General features: G+C 49.6%; 1 protein-coding gene across 3 annotated transcripts in view; it reads right to left on the minus strand.

The window, feature by feature from the left end:
* Window positions 1-19,294, minus strand: part of HK1 (hexokinase 1) — a 72,498-nt gene that overhangs the window by 17,753 nt on the left and 35,451 nt on the right. For all 3 annotated transcript variants that reach the window (XM_024765494.1, XM_024765496.1, XM_024765497.1), the window contains exons 4-10: window positions 17,633-17,752; window positions 15,150-15,245; window positions 14,433-14,532; window positions 14,136-14,319; window positions 5,599-5,754; window positions 2,705-2,938; window positions 178-482 (exon numbers count right to left, since the gene is read on the minus strand). In XM_024765494.1, coding sequence (XP_024621262.1) covers window positions 178-482; window positions 2,705-2,938; window positions 5,599-5,754; window positions 14,136-14,319; window positions 14,433-14,532; window positions 15,150-15,245; window positions 17,633-17,752 — 1,195 coding nt within the window. The remainder of the gene's footprint in view (window positions 1-177; window positions 483-2,704; window positions 2,939-5,598; window positions 5,755-14,135; window positions 14,320-14,432; window positions 14,533-15,149; window positions 15,246-17,632; window positions 17,753-19,294) is intronic.

Below are 19,294 nucleotides of genomic sequence, written 5' to 3' on the forward strand. Positions count from 1 at the left end.
AAGTCGTGGTAAAAATGGAAGAGAGAGGTTTGAGTGAGTTTGTAGCTCTTGCCAAAATCATGCCACCCCAGTGTAGAGCACCCACTGGAGAAGCCAACCACCCTGCAGCCCCACCGTGACTCAGCCACTGGTATGAGAAGCGGGAGGGGCGTGTCAGCCCCCAACAGAGGTCCTCACCGGTCCCATCGGGAGTGCTCCGGACAAAGGAGGGCAGCATCTTGACGACGGCCTTGTCATGCGTCTGCTTGCCCAGCCCCAATTCCATCTCGGCCCGCATCCTCCTTTTCACCTCCAGCAGCGTATCCTTGGTGAGACTGAAGTGGGCCAGGGTCTCCTCTATCTGCCGGTGCTGCTCAGCCAGGCGGTAGGCCACTGCGGTCACCATGGCAGCCCCCTTGCCGCTGCCACTCTCCGAGAGGAGGAAACGCACATCGCAGTCGGGCACCAAGCGCCTCAGGGTCTTGTGGAAACGCCGGGAATACCTGGGGTGTGGAGGCCACAATAGCCGACTGAGCCGGACTGTAGGGACCTCCAGGACCCCTTTCTTTCTTCTTGTACACCTTAATTCCATTTTCTACACTTGCTTTCCGCATTACTCCAGTCACACAACACATCCACTGTAGAAAAGTTACCAAATGCAGACAGGTAAAAAGGGGAAACTGAAATCACCCACAGTGACACATAAAAAGAGAGGGCTCTCATTGTTACATGAATATCGAGGGACTTCCCTGGTGGTCCAGTGGTTAGGACTCTGCACTTCCACTGCAGGGGACCACAGGTTTGATCCGTGGTGAGGGAACTAAGATCCCACATGCCACGAGGCCAAAACAAACAAAAAAAAGAATATCAAATACAGAAAATTCAGGATCCAAAAAAATGTTGTTGTCTACCATGACAAGGAGATAATACAGCACAGGGGTCAAGAAAGAGCCCAAAAGAGCCCAGTGTTTAAAAGTCAGACCAGGAGACAGGGTGAGTGTCCCCACTTCCGTACCAGGGGACCTTGTTCCGTTACTTAACCTTGGAGTCAATGTGGATGACAGCATCTGGCTGACAGTGATGTGGTGGGAACTCAGTGAGTTCACCACATCTTCGATGAATAATTGGCGCTGAGCAAGGGCTCAATCAAGCAAGAATCTCTCTTGTTTTCCATTTTCACTTGGCCCTTTCCCTCAGCCCCCAAGACTAGGGATATTTTTTAGTGGTTAGAAGAGGACTTTAGGACAGGACTCAGTGAGACATAGAACTTTCTCCAGGTCTGTGGTCTGTTATAAGTATGGAAGGCTGCCTGCCATGGGAAACTGGGAAACCGGAACCTCAAAATGTTAACAGCGGTCAGCTCCAGGGCATGGGATTAACAATGACTTCTATTCTCTTTGTAATTTTCTGAACTATCTGAAGTTTCTATACCAAAAATATTTTATTGCTGAAATAATCAGTATTTAATCAAAGTTATTTTTTAAAATGTGACGTTGCAGGTGACAGAGCTCTAGAGATGACTGGTGTAAGGATCAAGGGATCGATCCAAGAAGAGGATATAACAACTGTAAATATTTATGCACCCAACATAGGGGCACCTCAATACATAAGGCAAATGCTACAGATGACTGGTGGTGATGCCTGCACGACAGCGTGAAGGTACTTAAATTTACTGAACTGCACACTCAAAAAATGGCTAAGATGATACATTTTATATTACGTGTATTTTACCGCAGTAGAAAATTATTTTATTTTTATTTTTTTTTAGAAAATTATTTTAATGTGATGTAAATCCCTAAGCTGTCTTGTCCAAAACTTAGCTAAGAAATTAAAAAAAAAAAAGATGGCTAATTGCATTATCAAGAATTTTACAAAAACTCTAAGAATATAAAGAAATAAAATTATGAACCTGGCAGATAATAGCAGCTAACTAGCTCAAACCCTATCCCCTCAGCAACACTGAACTATTTCAGTTTAAGTCAAACCTTATTTAACTGTTACTAGAACTGGGTATGAAGGCACAGTATCTGCAAGGCCACTTCACAGGCACATTATATATACAATGGGAGAAATACCTGAGATCCTGTACAAAAAAGTCACATCGCAGGCAGTTCTTGTTAAAATTCGGAACATGAAGACATAGAATTCACCTTTAGCCTTTTTAATAGATTCGGGCCATGTCCTTAGGGGCCACAGAAGGCTTCTGACGCTAAGGCGTCCAATACACAAGAAGGCAGCATCAATGGGGACCACTTAACAACTTAATCCCTCTCTGTCTCTCAGATGCAAAGCATCAACAAGTTACCCATTTTTAAAAAGTACTATCTGAGGGTTTAAGGGGCTTTAGAAACTCATCGGAGCTTCTAAAATAGGAATGTGGGCACTACACCTATGACCCGAGCTACAGTGAGGATGAGGGTCCCTGATGAAATGCAGACAAGCAAGAGAATTCAAGATACAGACATATTCCACCCAGTGCTCCTGGCAGCTACAGAAATCTCTACCAAGACTTACGAAATGAGGAGAGATGACAGTGCAGTGCAGAAGCAACACCAGGGCTGAGGGCTGGATACTTCCCCAGGTGGGCAACTCTGACCTCTCTGCCCAGAACTACGTATTATCTTGTCTGCCAGAAACCTTCACTGGGTGCAAAAGTCTGCCCTCTGGAGAAAGTCCTTAGCCCAGGCGGGTATTGAGTGCCAATTATAGCAAAGGGCAGACTCACTGTGGGTGCGTCTTGTAAAGAGACCCGTCGACACCAACCGTGGTCCGCAGCCTGGGTGTGCTCTTGTTATCTCGAAGACGATTCAGGATGGCGCCCAGCGTCGCAGCCACTAGGTTGGCAGAGCGGAACGAGACAATGGTGCACACGTGCTGGACCGAAATACAGTCGTCATCAGATGGCTCCACTCCCAGGCGGGTCAGGATTTCTCTGGCATTGTGGAGGCCTTCCTTATTCCTGTGAGGTCAGAGGCCAATACTTGTGAGTTAAGGACCACAGCAGGCAGTGCAAAGCACTGAGGTTTGAAGGTCCTGGAGAGGTGAACTCACCGTTCACCATGTGTGTACGACATGGGATGAAGGCAGTCAAATGCCTGAGAAGAGCCTGAGAAAGGGTCTCCTCCATAAGAAGTCAGGAGGCAGCGAGAGGAAAAACTGTACTAGGCTGGGTTATGACATGTCAGGCAAACGGAGAGAAGTGAACAAGCCAGACCACACGGGCCCTGAACAGGTGGAGAAATAGATGCTTCCACCCCAGGGCTCAGTGCCCAGGAGGCCTTGGGGAAATCTCCTGCTCTTTGGGTCTGTGAGTTGCCCCTGCATTCTTACACATTCTTCCTTGATGTCTTCCAGTCAAATTTTAATTCGCTGCATACATACATTCTTTGTATATCTTTTGCTGGATTCACTCCAGTGTACAGTTTTATTACTATTGTAGATGTGGTCTTTAAAAAAGAAAAGAAGATATATATATTCTTTATACACACACACACACACACACACACACACACACACATATTTTAAATATACCATATTAAGGTAAAATGTTAACAGTGGGGAAAACTGGGTGAGGGATATGTACTATCTTTGTAATTTTTCTGTAAGTCTAAAAATATTCTAAAATAAAAGATTTTTAAATATATACATATTTTAATTACTGTCAACATATAGAAATATAATTAATTTTTGTATCTTATCTCCAGATATCTTCCTAACCTCTCCTGTTATTCTAATCACTTGTCTAGATATTTTTGGTGTTCCATACAAACAAATACGATCTGCAAATAATGAGTTTTACTTCCTCTGTTTTTGATTCTTATGCCTTTAATTTCTTTTTCTTTCCTAAAAAAAATTTGGCTAAGGCTCCAGGACAATGCTGAATAGAAACAGGTGATACTGTCTTGCTCCTGATTTTAAAGAGAATGCTTCCAACATCTGCACTGGTAAGATGGTTTTTTTTGAGATAGACTTTACTACTATATAGATGCCTTCTTGAGCTAGTTCACTTGGGTTTTGTTTCTTGGTAACCTAAGAGCCAACACCAGAAACAGGCCCAGAGGAAGGCAGGCATTTCCTGACTTTGTCAATGATTCTGAAGACAAACCATGAGCCTCTTTCTCCCTCCCCTCCCAACAGTTGACCAGGTGACTTGAGAAGAGAGATGACTGGAAACTCAGTAGTGTGCCTCCCTATTGACTGTAGCTCTGTACCAATTGCTCCTAAAGGAGAGATCCTAGGACAAATGCCAGGACTCGGATGGGAAATAAGAGTAAGTTCAGATAAACCCCTCTCCACTTACATTATAGCCAGAGCTATGATGCCACTGGCTCTGAATTTCTAGGACCACAGCAGGGGCAGTGGGATGACCGCCTCATGTGGAAATGAAAAGGCATTTCTGGCACCAAGCTAGCCCTATCTTTAAACAGGTGGCCATGGGCTTCCCTGGTGGTGCAGTGGTTGAGAATCCGCCTGCCGATGCAGGGGACACGGGTTCGTGCCCCGGTCCGGGAAGATCCCATATGGAAGATCCTGTATGCCGCGGAGCCATGGCCGCTGAGCCTGTGCGTCCAGAGCCTGTGCTCCGCAACGGGAGAGGCCACAACAGTGAGAGGCCCGCGTACCGCAAAAAACAAAACAAACAAACAAACAAAACAGGTGGCCTTACACGGCTACGTGGAGTCTCCTGAACCAGGGATAGAACCTGGTGGCGCATGGAACTGGCCACAGGACAGGAGCCCTTCAGATGTGGGGCCGCCTGACTACACCAAACTGCCTGGCGTCAAGTTCACCCAAGGCCTGCAAATAACTGTCGAGGCAGAGAAGTCTGGGTTTCTTATGATGAGGCCAAAAGGTAGCAGCCAGGGGGCTGGCTGGACTATCCTTCTATGTCTATCTGTCCTATCTCATCTGTTAACCAATGTTTCTCAAACTTGTGCCAGGGAACACCTGTGGCGGTGAACAAGTGAGAGAATGTGGGGGCCGAGACAGAGTGGGGCGGGAGGAGGCAGAGGGTGTTTCAGGCACAAGGGAAATTTGGGAAATGACCAGTTAACCAAGGTGAACTGGGTTTTCTTTAATATGCTAATGAACACTGTACTTCTCTAAGTATTTTCCAATCCTATTGGTCACAGAACCCTTTTTTCAGGGAACACCTAATGATCTTGAGGTCACTAGGTTCCCCTGGAACATTGTCTGGAGAAAGTCCTGATATCCCAAGGGGGAATTAACCGAACCTGGGCTCAGTCAGCTCCTGTTCACCAACAGGATTCTAATCAGGTAGGGGTGTGTGTGTGTGTGTGAGAGAGAGAGAGAGAGAGAGAGAGAGAGAGAGAGAGAGTGTGTGTGTGTGTGTGTGTGTGTGGTACAGAGTGAAGAAGAGGCTACTTTCATAACTAAACCATCCACAAAGGATTTGCTGCTAACTAATGGCTCTTTAATGCCACCAGGTGCCCGCAGGGAGAGCAGCCCAGGATGGGTGAGCTAAGAGAGAGGGGAGACTGGCCCAGAAAGCCCTGACACTCTTGAGAAGCCCAGCAAACCAGGACTTAAGTGGTAACAAGGGACCTGTCGTTCTTCTCTGCCCCACACCCCCAGAAAGCCTTGAGGGGAGGCACCTACTTTTCAATGGCTGACACGTCACTGGTGTTAAACTTCCCTCTGGTGAGCAGCTCCGGGGTGATCCGCCCTTCAAATAAAAGGCCCTCCTTGGCCATCTTGACCAGGATCAATCGGACCAGCTCGCCCATGTACATGCCACTGACCATCTTCTCAAACCTGCAGGAGAAAAGCATCCAGGCACTTGTCAGTCATTCTTACGTACCCACCAGTAGGGCAGCTCTTAAAGGGTGAGAGAGACACAAAAGGAGAGGAAGGCACGGCCCAACCCCTCACAAGCTCACATTCTCACTGGCAGGCAAGACCACGCACTTGTGTGATCAAACAGCGAGCACACAGCAGAGGAACAGGGGTCATCCAGACCCCACCCCCACCCCTAGGGTAGGAAACAGGAGGAGAGCACCAAGGGGCAGGGGCTGGCAGGGAAGGCTGCCTGGAGGCGGGGAAACATAAGGATTTAGATTGGGGTTGACGAGAAGGCCCCCAGACAGAAATGAGCAGAATATGATCATCTCTTACAAAACTTTATGCCTTACTTTTTATTTTATTTTATCTTATTTTTATTTATAAATATATATATATATATATATATTTTTGTTGTTTTGTTTTTGTTTTGTTTTGTTTTGTTTTGTTTTGTTTTGTTTGGCCATTCCACACGGCTTTCAGGATCTCAGTTCCCCAGCCAGGGATTGAACACGGGCCCCAGCAGTGTAAGCGCAGAGTCCTAACCACTGGACCACCAGGGAATTCCCAATGCTGTACTTTTTAAAGGGCTTTCATTTTCATCACCCTATCAGGGAGCTCTCCAATTCCTGTGGGAAGGTGGCCAGGAAGTATTCTCTCCATTTCCCAGCTCAGAAAGGGAAAATGTCTTCCCCGAGGGAAGATGACAGGGCTGAAATTCAGCCTTTCCCCATGGGACCTCTGTCGCTGCTCACCTCCCTGGCATCCATGATCTTCTCCAGCCAAAAGGACCAGGAATGTGCTTTGGGGAACTCACTCCTTCCCCAGTGATGGGCCCCTACACTCCAGGAGAGGGCTCCAAGTAGCTTGAAACCAGTCAGCCCATCCTACTGCTCCGGCCACATTCAGCCACAGGCCAGTCCCAGTGGATCCGCTCTCCTGCCTCCCTTGGGAGGTGTGGTGGGAGGTGTGGGCTCTGTGGCTGCAACAGCATTTTGAGCCCAACACTGCAGGGGAGAGGCCGCCAGGGACTGGGGCTCGATGACATACCTGAGCCAGATCCAGGTCCCGAATCCTGGCTGACCAAGGGCCAGGAGGAAGCCCTGAGCAGGACAGATAAGAGGCAGGTCCACATCCGGGCAGCCAGCCTCTCCTCTGAGGGAGCCCAGCTGCAACACCCAGAGCTGGCCGTGACACAGCAAAACGATCTGTGCCATTCAGAGCCAGGCCCAGGAGCCAGGGATGCTGCTGGGACCTGAGCACGCGGCCCTCCCTAGCCCCAAAACAAGGTGCAGAGAAACACTAGTTCTCATTGTTCTGCTCTGGACAGGACCAGACAGGACCTCCCCAGCCACAGCTGTGTTGAGGATCCCTGGCAGGAGAGCACCCTTCTGAGTCCTAGCTGCCCTGCCCCGTTGCTGCCCCAAACACCTGTGGGAACAGCCTGCGTGCAGCCTAATCTGGAGACTCAGAGCAGAAAGGAGCCAGACTGCGTGGGCTTAACCCCAGCCCTGACGCTTACTGTGTTACTTACCTCTCTGGGCCTCAGTTTCTTTACCTGTTTAATGGGCCTCGTGGCAGGGCCTACCCTTAAGGTTGTTGTACGGAGGATAGGGATTGAAATAGGTAGAGTGCTACGGTGGCTGATTAATGGGTGCTGTGGCCCTGGCTATGTGTCTCATACTTAACTAAGCACCTTATATGTATTAACTTGTTTCATCCTCATTACAACCCTATGAGACAGACATTATCATTATCCCCATTCCACAGGTAAGAAAGCTGAGGCATAGTAGGATGAACTGGGAGACTGGGATTGACATCTATACGTTAACATGTATAAAACAGATAACTAATAAGAACCTGCTGTATAAAAAGATAAATTAAATACAATTCAAAAAAAAAGGATTCATAACATGTTTACAGAAAATTTAAAAAAAAAGAAAACTGAGGGGGCTTCCCTGGTGGTGCCGATGCAGGGGACACGGTTCCGTGCCCCGGTCCGGGAAGATCCCACATGCCGCGGAGCGGCTGGGCCCGTGAGCCATGGCCGCTGAGCCTGCGCGTCCGGAGCCTGTGCTCCGCAACGGGAGAGGCCACCACAGCGAGAGGCCCGTGTACCGCCAAAAAAAAAGAAAACTGAGGCATAGAGAGGTCCATCGTCACAGGGCTGATAAGTGGCAAATCCACATTTTTAATCCAGTTAAATCCAGACCCAGATTCTATGCTCTAATCACTGTGCTGTTCTGCCTCTCTCATAGACAGTATCATTAAATGTTACCTGTATTACTGTCGCGCTAGCAGCCACTAGCCCCACCCCTAGCCCAGCCTGTGCTCGTCCACCTCCAGCTCACTTCCTCTAGGTAGTCTGCCCCCATGTTGGGCAAGTATGACAATAGGCAGGTTCTTCCCCCTTCAGATGAACAAAAATCAGCCTCCTTGCCTGACACCCCTCTACCCACTGCTTTTTGCTCTGCCATCTGGAGACACTCAGAATGATCTGCTCCCCTTTCTACACGATGATCTCTTAGACACATAGATACTGCCATCCCCCTTTCCAGATAAAGGAAGCCCGAGGCCAGGAGCCTGTCCTTTCTCAGTCCCCAGAGTCCCTGTCAGAGCAGCAGAATGAGGAAACAGCACTTCTCATGAGCCTCCAGTGAAACCAAGCAAGTCGTGATCTGCTTCTCAGCAGTCAGGTGCCTACAACCACAGGCCGGTGGGCAGCACCACGGTGTTGCAACCTCACTGCCTGATGGTGGGCACAGGCCTGGGGGAGACTGGGAAGCGAGGGGACCATATTCAGACAGGAGAGCAAGGACTTGCACGCTGATCAGGAGTTCCCTTGGCAGCCAGGGTCTGCCCCGACAGGCAGCGCAGGGACAGAGAAGAAGGGTGAGGTCTGTGGCCACCTAATGAGGATTAGAGCTGCTGAGAGATTCCATGCAGCAGGCAGAGCCACAGTAAGTAAGCAGGTGTTTGGGGGATGACTTGAAAAGAAGTGGAGTTACTCCACCACCATTCAGGCCAAAGAATTTTCCAGACCAAACCTTCCTGCTGTTATGATCACTGCTACTGCTGTTTTGTGGGGTGGTGTCTCCCATGTTTCGAAAGATGTGAGAAGCAATCACAGGGAAATGGGATTCAGAATTCCAGACAAAACAGAGAAGAAGAGCCAGAGGCCCAAGAAGACAGGAAGAGGAGACAGGGAATTTAAAACGAAAGAAGGTAGGGCTGACATCTGCAGTAGGAGACAGGTATGGGACCAAAACAACAAAGGCCCAGGACGGAGGGCGACAGGGAGGAAGGCCATGTCTGATCCTTTTTAGAGAGAGACCTTCTAGCTTGGGGGCTAGGGTGGGGTTCCTGAATACTCAGGGCCATTCCCCCGTGGTCCTGAAGCAGCCATCACCAATGAAGGCAGGAGCCACTGTGCCACTACCCCTCCTGTCAGCCATGTATGGTCAGTACTCAGTAAATGCAAACTTCAGTCAAAACAGATGAGGGGGTGCATAGTGGGCTAGAGCCCACCTGGACACAGAGCCTTTACAAAGAGCTAACACACCTATGTTTTCAACCCCGGTTAAAAACTGGAATCACTTTTAGGCTCCTGAAGACAGGCCTCAGCCCAGGCCAAATGAATCAGAATTGGGAGGGAAGGTCGGTAGGGTGGGAGGATGCCTGGGCAACAGTATGCTTTATAAAGGGCTCTATGTAATTCTTCTTTATTATTTTATTTTATTTTTATTTTTTTGGCCGCACCACGTGGCTTGTGGGATCTTAGTTCCACGACCAGGGATTGAACCTGGGGCCCCAGCAGTGAAAGCACAGAATCCTAACCACGGGACCACCAGGGAATTCCCCTTTTTAAAAAAAATTATTTTTTTTTAATGTAATTCTAATGAAAAACATTCCTCTAGGGGACTTCCCTAGCGGTCCAGTGGTTAGGACTCCATGCTTCCACTGCAGGGGGGCATAGGTTCAATCCCTGGTCGGGGAACTAAGATCCTGCACGTCATGTGGCACGGCCAAAAAAAAAAATAAAAGAAAGAAAAGAAAAACATTTCTCTAAAAGGTTAATAGAATGAAAGCTCCATGAAAACGCGTTGTATGTGTGTTTTGGTTTTCGTTCCTTTCAGTCTATTTTGTCACTTCCATATCCACAGTGCCTAGAGCAGGACCTTGAGGATAGTATGCCCTTGGTAAAATTTTTTAAATTAATGTCAAAGGCAGAGAAACAGATGTTGATATAGATTATTTGTTTGGGGGTTACCTTCCTATTTGAGCAGTGGTGCCATTAATCAAGATGGCTCAGGATAAACTATTTATGTAACAATAACTTGGTAATAGTTTGTCAATGCTTACCAGATACCAGGTATTGCTAAATGTTTTACATTCCTTATATGATTTGATCCCCAAACATCCATATGACATAATTGTATTATTTCTATTCATTTTAAAGATAAATGAACTGAGGCTTAAAGGGGCTAATTAATACATCAGATGCCAAAACTAAATGTATGATAGAAACAGAATCTGAACTTAGAGACTTACATAGACTTAATTACATAGACCAGGACCTAAGATATACTTGGGTTACAAAATAAATAAAGAAAATTATCATAAGAAGCAGAAAGCCTAAATACATAAAGAAGCATGTACTATAAGTTTTTAAAATGTTAAAAAATTAAAATAAAAAAATCTATTCCTGAAAAAAAAAAAAAAAAGAAGAACATTCCTCTAGACCATCCTTGATGATTTTTGTTCATAAATGATGAGATGCCTCTTAGACATTCTGGAAGCTCACTATGCAAAACATGTACTTTCCAACAGGACAGACAACCCCAAACTTAACCCAGATTAAACCTCAACAAAGAGCCTTGGGCCAGCTTTGCCCTATCCCCGTAGCCTAGTGCCTTAATTTCCCCATCAGTCAAATGAAGCAAACACCTTTTCCTTGGAAAACAAAAGGGCTTTGAAGAACTTGGCATTGCACAGAAGACATAGGGAAGACCCCCAAAATCAGGCAGAAATCTAAGAGACCAGGTAAATTTACTTTGGCAAAGCACTCTCTGGCCAATAGCCTAGTTGTAGGAATATATGATACAACTCAAGCATCTGTCATCTCTTTGGAACTGTTCCTACCAAGACCTGACCTATGGTAATCAGTAAGCAGGGAAGCATATTGGAGATGGACTTTACCCCACCCTTCCTACTCTTTTACCCATTTACCTGTTTAGCCAGCCACCCATTTCCCAGCCACTCAGCCACACCTCTCATCCACCATCCATCTTCCACTCCCCCATCCATCCATCCACCCATCCTTGCATCCATCCCCTATTCATACACCATTCCAAGAATGTTTATTGCAAGCCAACTGTGAGCCCAGTTCACAGTTCAGCCTGAGGATATGGTTCAGCCCTTTAGAGAAATTCAGAACTACGTCAAAATGGAGGGCAGAAGGGCTTCTCTGTGGCACAGTGGTTGAGAGTCCGCCTGCCGATGCAGGGGACACGGGTTCATGCCCCGGTCCGGGAAGATCCCACATGCCGCGGAGCGGCTGGGCCCGTGAGCCATGGCCGCTGAGCCTGCGCGTCCGGAGCCTGTGCTCCGCAACGGGAGAGGCCACAGCAGTGAGAGGCCCGCGTCCCGAAAAAAAAAAAAAAATTTTTTTTTTTTTTTCGGGACGCGGGCCTCTCACTGCTGTGGCCTCTCCCGTTGCGGAGCACAGGCTCCGGACGCGCAGGCTCAGCGGCCATGGCTCACGGGCCCAGCCGCTCCGCGGCATGTGGGATCTTCCCGGACCGGGGCATGAACCCGTGTCCCCTGCATCGGCAGGGGGGGGGCCCCCCCCCTGCCGATGCAGGGGACACGGGTTCATGCCCCGGTCCGGGAAGATCCCACATGCCGCGGAGCGGCTGGGCCCGTGAGCCATGGCCGCTGAGCCTGCGCGTCCGGAGCCTGTGCTCCGCAACGGGAGAGGCCACAGCAGTGAGAGGCCCGCGTCCCGAAAAAAAAAAAAAAATTTTTTTTTTTTTTTCGGGACGCGGGCCTCTCACTGCTGTGGCCTCTCCCGTTGCGGAGCACAGGCTCCGGACGCGCAGGCTCAGCGGCCATGGCTCACGGGCCCAGCCGCTCCGCGGCATGTGGGATCTTCCCGGACCGGGGCATGAACCCGTGTCCCCTGCATCGGCAGGGGGGGGGCCCCCCCCCTGCCGATGCAGGGGACACGGGTTCATGCCCCGGTCCGGGAAGATCCCACATGCCGCGGAGCGGCTGGGCCCGTGAGCCATGGCCGCTGAGCCTGCGCGTCCGGAGCCTGTGCTCCGCAACGGGAGAGGCCACAGCAGTGAGAGGCCCGCGTCCCGAAAAAAAAAAAAAAATTTTTTTTTTTTTTTCGGGACGCGGGCCTCTCACTGCTGTGGCCTCTCCCGTTGCGGAGCACAGGCTCCGGACGCGCAGGCTCAGCGGCCATGGCTCACGGGCCCAGCCGCTCCGCGGCATGTGGGATCTTCCCGGACCGGGGCATGAACCCGTGTCCCCTGCATCGGCAGGGGGGGGGCCCCCCCCCTGCCGATGCAGGGGACACGGGTTCATGCCCCGGTCCGGGAAGATCCCACATGCCGCGGAGCGGCTGGGCCCGTGAGCCATGGCCGCTGAGCCTGCGCGTCCGGAGCCTGTGCTCCGCAACGGGAGAGGCCACAGCAGTGAGAGGCCCGCGTACCGCAAGAAAAAAAAAAAAAAAGGAGGGCAGAGAATCCAGGTTTCCACCCAAGCCATGTAGGATCCCTACACTGAGGCTAAGGAAACAGACAAGGGCCTGGGCCATATCTGGTCAGTTATCACAGGTAACTGCCCTACCTGCTCTGCTAAGAAGGGTGACTTCTGATTAAGTGATTGGTAGTAACTACAGGTAAGTAATTTCTTATCTGAAACCCCTGGGGTCATATGTGCTTGGGAACGTGGACATTTGAGGATTTTAGAGATGTAATATGTTACATATGCCACAGAGTACAGAATAAACCCAGAGGGGCCTGAGGCAGTAGTATAATCAAGCATAGATCTCCACTGACATGTATAAGCAGGTACAGTAAATAGTTTCATGTCAGCTGGGGTCAGGTTTTAGAATTGGGGGTTAGGTCAATAGATGGAGGGGAAAAAACCTTTGGCTATCAGAGCTGGGGCTCTTTATTACCAAGCTGGTTGGTGCTTCGGCATGCAAAGCAGATATTCAACGCTGCGCCTAAGAACTCAGGATTCTCTCAGTGAGAGACCTCATTTATTCACTACCACAACTCCCAGTGGAGGGGGGCTGGTCATTTATGCAATTCCATTAACTCAGGTGGAAAGCCCAGTCGCCAGCCTGGGTAATAGGTAAAATAGGTTTCCAAATGACAAATCAACTCCCTGACAGCGTCTCTCTGACATAGGATAAGGGCTGTTAAGCCAAGAGGGTCAATGAACATCTCCCAGAGGGCTGACAGCGTCCAACTCCAGGATAAGGCTGCTGGGAGGTCGACCAAAGAGAGCTGGCAGCGCGCTAGCATCACAGAGAAATATGAGTGTGCGCTTCAGGAAACAAGTAGCTCAAAGGAAGCAATGCCCACACCAGCCTGAATAGTATCTCTCATACTTCTGTAGCCAGAGCTCCCCAAGGCCAAAACCCACTTGCCCCAGAAGTCTGCTGTGATGTTCTTTATCAGCTCTGACCCATCTGCCTATATGTGACACGGAAGAAGGTCTCACCAAGGTCTGCACGACTCACATGGCTCTCACCCACTCTTCTGCATGACAGGTATTTGCATGTGTGACTTCCCTCCCCAACTAGACCTTAAGTCCTAGAAGGGAAGGTGCTACTTTGTATCCCTGGAGCCTAGCACAGAGCTGGCACATCCTAAGTGTTCAAGACGTGTGCTGAGCGAACGGATGGCCTCTCCCACCCTGAACAGCAACCCTAGTGAGGACAGCATATGGAAACGCTTTTAAACCTTAGCTTTGTGCTAATGACTCTGTGCTTTTAATTTTCAAAATGTTTTACAAGGACACAATAACAGTGTAATTAAACAAAGAGAAAATCATTTAAAATATGCTTTTTGATCTCTGGCTGGGGAACTAAGACCCCACAACCCGCACCGTGTGGCCAAAAAAAATTTAAAAATAAAAATAAAATAAAATACGCTTTTAAAGCTGCAGAACTCACAGCTGTGTATCTCTCCAAAGAAGTGAGAGACAACACACACTTGATGGGCTTTTCCTTTGCTGATCACCTGGCTTCCTGCCCCTCTCACCTCCCACCCCAAATCTTCCGTTAAGTGTCCCCTAAGTCCTCTATATGACTAGTTAGAAAGGGTGGGACTCACAGCTGCTTCCCGGGGTTGAGTGAGCCCCGGTCAATCTCCCGGTCAAACTCGGTGCGGATGTCCTCCAGGGCCCCGTCGTCCCCGAAGGCCCCCCACTCGGTGTTGATGCACATCCTCCCTTCGTCGCCTTCCACCAGGTCGATGTGCCTCAGTTCCTCCATGTAGCACGCGTTGGTGCCCGTGCCTTGGAGAGAGAGACCAGATCAGAAGCTGTGACCTCACGAAGTCATGAGAGAGGAGGCGGTGCCGTCTGGAAACACCGGCTTCAGGAAGGGATGAGGACACGGTGGGCGTTACCAATGATGAGGCCGACTTCACACTGCTGGTCGTCGTAGCCACAGGTCATCATGGTCCCCACAGTGTCGTTCACCACAGCCACAACGTTGGCGTCATAGTCCTTGGGGTAGAAAAGGGGGTGTCACCGTCCACACACACGTGGAGCAGAGATCACAAGCTTCAAGACAGCCTGGTGGGAGGGCTCCTATTTTCACAGCCGCCACTGCCCCCTTGGGCGGTGCTGCTTTCATTACTGCTGGCACTCAAATTCACTGGATTAGAGCGCAGTGGTCAGGCTGTGGAGACGGCAAGGTGCCCTTCATTATCTGGCTTAAGATTCTTTTCAGAATGGACTTTACTCACAGAGCCACAGCCCTGTGCAAACCACCCCACTGCATCCATGTTCTTTCTGCACTTGATGCAACACCGGCAGGCTGCACTCGACCATGCCAGCCCCCTGCACAGCTGCCCTCCTGTTGGAAGGAGGCCATCCCCTGCCCAAGGGCTTGGCTCTTTGGGGCAGCACCTCGGACAGCTCTGCTTTGAACCAGCCCCGACCTTCCAGACCGAGAACTCTCACCACTCACCTGCCTGGGTCTTCAAGGACTGCCCTCCCCCCCACCATGTGATGGCTCAGGCCATGCACTACTGTCCCCTGAAAGAGCCTTGGTCACACAGCCTTCTCCCCACACTCCTCCACCTCCGGGTAGTCAAGGCAAGTGGCCAGTGAGAAGTTACCCCGTGCTTTTTGATGGCCTTCTCAAGCAGCTTCACCACATCCGTTCCCTCCACTCCACTGGCTTTAAATCTCTTTGTCCAGGTGATCAGGATGGCCTGCAAAGGAGAGCCGATGGGGTTGGAAGAGGGCTGGGAGGCCCCCGGAAACCCCAGGTCCCTTGGGGGTCTGCTCAAGGACAGTGACAGAAGCGGAGGCCCAGAGGGGACAAGAGGTTCACTCCAGATCACACTGGGTAACAGAGCCAGACTCTGTCCCATCTCCTGTTTATCCATCCACACAATGGATTTCTCTGGGGGCTGCCATGGGGAAAAAACCTGCAGCTCATCCTGAAATACAGCCAGTGGCTGGCCAGTGCCGTGGTGTCACATGGCACACAAATCTAACTGATGTCAATTGCACAGCCAGACTTCATTTAAAAAGAGAACAAGAGAAATGCCGTTATTACCTGATCACCTTTCTGCGCTTTCAAACCAGACCTTGGTTTCCACAGCCCCAAGGAACTTTTGTCAGAGGCAAATTGGGAACAGAAACAAAATGCTAAGATAATTTTTAGCTGCTGAACTTCTAAGAGCCACGTCCTGAGATAAAAGGATAACACTGACTATGTATGATTCATGCCTCTTCCCCAAGTTTGGAACTTAACTGCCATTTGTAAGCGGTGACACTGCAATTTATACAATATGATCCATCTCTGTGTGTATATTAATGGATAAACATTAAGGACAGACACCCAATGGTTATTCACCTGGGAATGTAGAAGGGTAGGAATTTTTACTTTTTGCTTTACACCTTTATATTATTTCAATAGTTTTACATATTGCATCTGTATTTTTTTTTTTTTTTTTTTTTTTGGGGTACGGGGGCCTCTCCCGTTGCGGAGCACAGGCTCCGGACGCGCAGGCTCAGCGGCCATGGCTCACGGGCCCAGCCGCTCCACGGCATGTGGGATCTTCCCGGACCGGGGCACGAACCCGTGTCCCCTGAATCGGCAGGTGGACTCTCAACCACTGCGCCACCAGGGAAGCCCTGTATTTTTTTTTTTAATCAAGGATACTAGAAAAGAAAAATAATTGTCCTACTTGACTTTTTCTCCGAATGGAGGAAGTCACTATAAATGCGGCAGGGTTGGGAGGGGCTGCAGTTCAGGCCCTGTAGCCTCCGGGGGGACACAGCGATGGGAAGCTTGTCCACACTGGGCTGCCCCGCGCTCTGAAAGCCACACAGCCTGCAGGATGCACCGGGAAGGGCGAGCAGCAGCCTGCAGCCGAGCCAGGCATTCCAAAAGCCCCTGGATACTCTGTTTTCTTCCCTTCAACCCTCAGGCCCCCAAAAGCCTCAGAGAACATGGTATTGTGGAAAGAACGTGGATTGGAAATCAGCAGATTTATCCTATTCCCACCACTTCTGCCCATTTCCTTGTGGGACGTTTCCCCAACTCCTCTGAGGCCCACTTTGCTCATCTGTGGAAAAAGGCAGCTGGTCTAGATTTAGACAACTTTGAAGGTCCCGGGCAGCCTTGAGGAGTGGGCAAAGGTCTCCAGATGGATAATTAGAGCCTGTGACCCACTGGCTTCCTGGCAGGCAGCATGCCCAGTTTAGGAAGCCCTCTCCGGATGGGAATCAAGGCTGGCAGGTGGGGGGCACACTTTTGACTCATTCTCTGCCAGGTACATCTGCCCTGCCCTGCGGGGCTCTTGTGCCCCTGAGGACGTTCCCTCTCCACTTCTGCAATGCCTCCTTCCCTGAAAGACTGCACCTCTGGGGGACAGGCCACGTCTGCGTGCAGCTCTTTCCCAGGGCCTAGCCCAGCCCACACAGGGATGGCACTCGGGCCACAGCCACTGATGAACAAGCATACAGCCAGCACTGTCGCTTCCCAGGCCATCTCCCACCTCTCCTTGTGGGAGGAGGGGTGTCTCACCCTGTCTCTGCCCAGGGAGTGTGGCTATCAAGCCTCAGTTCTCAAAAGCAAGGGAAACTCGTACCAACAACAGTCCTTGTGAAAGGTCACTAAACCTACTTTGTTTTCCTTCACTTGCTTGAGTTTAAGAAATGGTCCCCTCGGGCTTCCCTGGTGGCGCAGTCGTTGAGAGTCCGCCTGCCGATGCAGGGGACACGGGTTCGTGCCCCGGTCCGGGAAGATCCCACATGCCGCGGAGCCGCTGGGCCCGTGAGCCATGGCGGCTGAGCCTGCGCGTCCGGAGCCTGTGCTCCGCAACGGGAGAGGCCACAACAGTGAGAGGCCCGCGTACCGCAAAAAAAAAAAAAAAAGATTCGTCTCCAAAAATACATATATAATTAAAGCAATTAAAAAATAAACATGATTATCATGACCTTACGTTAATTTCTACAAATATTTCTAAAAAATACAAGATACACAAGCCATCCTGTAAGCAAAACGGAAAAGTAGTCAAGGGAAAGGGTTCGTTAGCATTTCCCCTATGGGGCTTCTGTGGAGTATTATAATCCCAGAATGTCTTACCTCGTCTATTTTGGATTGCCGACAAGGGAAAGAAAACGTGAATCCGACAGGTAATTTCTTGTCCTTGATTTTTTTTTTCTCCATGAAGTCTCCCAGGCACTCGGCGACATGATCAAAAAGCTGGAGGAAGCACAAGAGAGCAGTCAGGAGGGAGGAAGGGGACTTAGCGTTTCAGGAAAAATGTGAACAATTCTCTGCCCCACACAGAGAGGAGCACGGCTACCCCAGCTGCCCATACCCAAGGCACCCAGTGGCCCTGCATGAAAAGCCATGCTGGGGACTTCCACTGCAGGGGGCACACGTTCAATCCCTGGTGGGGGAACTAAGATCCCGCATGCCTCACAGCACGGCCAAAATAAAAAGAAAAGCCATGCTGTGTGTGACTAGCAAAGAAGAGTCCCTTGAAAAGAGCCTGCTTCATGGGCCACCACGGCTTAGGAAGCCTTTTAAAGGCTTCACACAGAACTGGCCTATTGGTGGTCACTAAGATGTATTATCTGGGTACTGAGGAAATGTAAAAATAAGAGAAAATCAGCTCATCCTCCATAACACACAGGCCATGGATCACCAGCAGCCACCCAGGTGGAGTGGCCATTTGGCCCCTTCTCTGTATCTCTATCTCCATCACTATCTCCCTCACTCTGTCAATTCCAGAAGCTCCGCAGAATACATATATATTCCTAGCCTCTAGCCCACTTGCGTGACTTCAGAATCTTCAGGTTAACAAATTTTTATTTTTTACTCAAGTACAATATGCATGCAAAAAGGTGCAGACAGCCTAAGTATAGGGTTCACTGGATTCTCACAAGCTGCACCCACCTGTGTCACCAGCATCCAGATGGAGAAACACAATGTTATCAGCACCCAGACACACACCTCGTGCAGCCACTGTTGCTGCCACCCAACCCAAGGGCAATCGGCAGCCACTCTGACTTCCACCACCCTCGATTAGTTTGGCCTGGTTGTCTACTACGTATAAATGGAACAACAGGGTGCACTCGTTGGTGTCTGCCTTCTTTTCCTCTACACTATGTGTGTGTCATCCACGTTGTGTGTCTCCGTAGACTGGCTTCAAGAAGCTCCATTAGGGCTTCCCTGGTGGCGCAGTGGTTGAGAGTCCGCCTGCCGATGCAGGGGACACGGGGCCAGGCTCCGTAGACTGCTGCACAGTATTCTATGTGTGACTATACCACAATTTATTTAGTGGATTGCAATTTAAGTTTGCCAGCTCCACAACATGTGGCCGGGATATGTATACATATCTTAGACTCCACTAGAAAGAACCCAGAACACTGTTTCCCTAGCCTCTGCGTGAATACTGTCAATGACGGGACGTTCACCACCTCTAAGGCAACCTATTAGATCTCTCCAACACCTCCCCTCTTCTCTAAAATGTATCCAGAACTGAATATAATATTTTATATGTGTTCTGACCAAGAGGAAAGCTTAGTTGAACTAAGAACCTCCCTTTCCCTTCTCTCTATACCTCTATTAATGTAACCAAAGCATATATATGCTCTTTCAGCAACCATGCCACAGTCCAGGTAACCTCTCTGGTTTTTTTCACATGGCTGTCGTCTAACACAGACCATCAGACCTCCCTTGTATATGGGATTGACACAGCTAATGGAGCTTCTTTTTTTTTTTTTTTTTTTTTTTCGT

This window comes from Neophocaena asiaeorientalis, unplaced genomic scaffold (genome assembly GCF_003031525.2).
Source record: "Neophocaena asiaeorientalis asiaeorientalis breed wild unplaced genomic scaffold, Neophocaena_asiaeorientalis_V1.1 scaffold31, whole genome shotgun sequence".
Classification (NCBI taxonomy): Eukaryota; Metazoa; Chordata; class Mammalia; order Artiodactyla; family Phocoenidae; genus Neophocaena; species Neophocaena asiaeorientalis.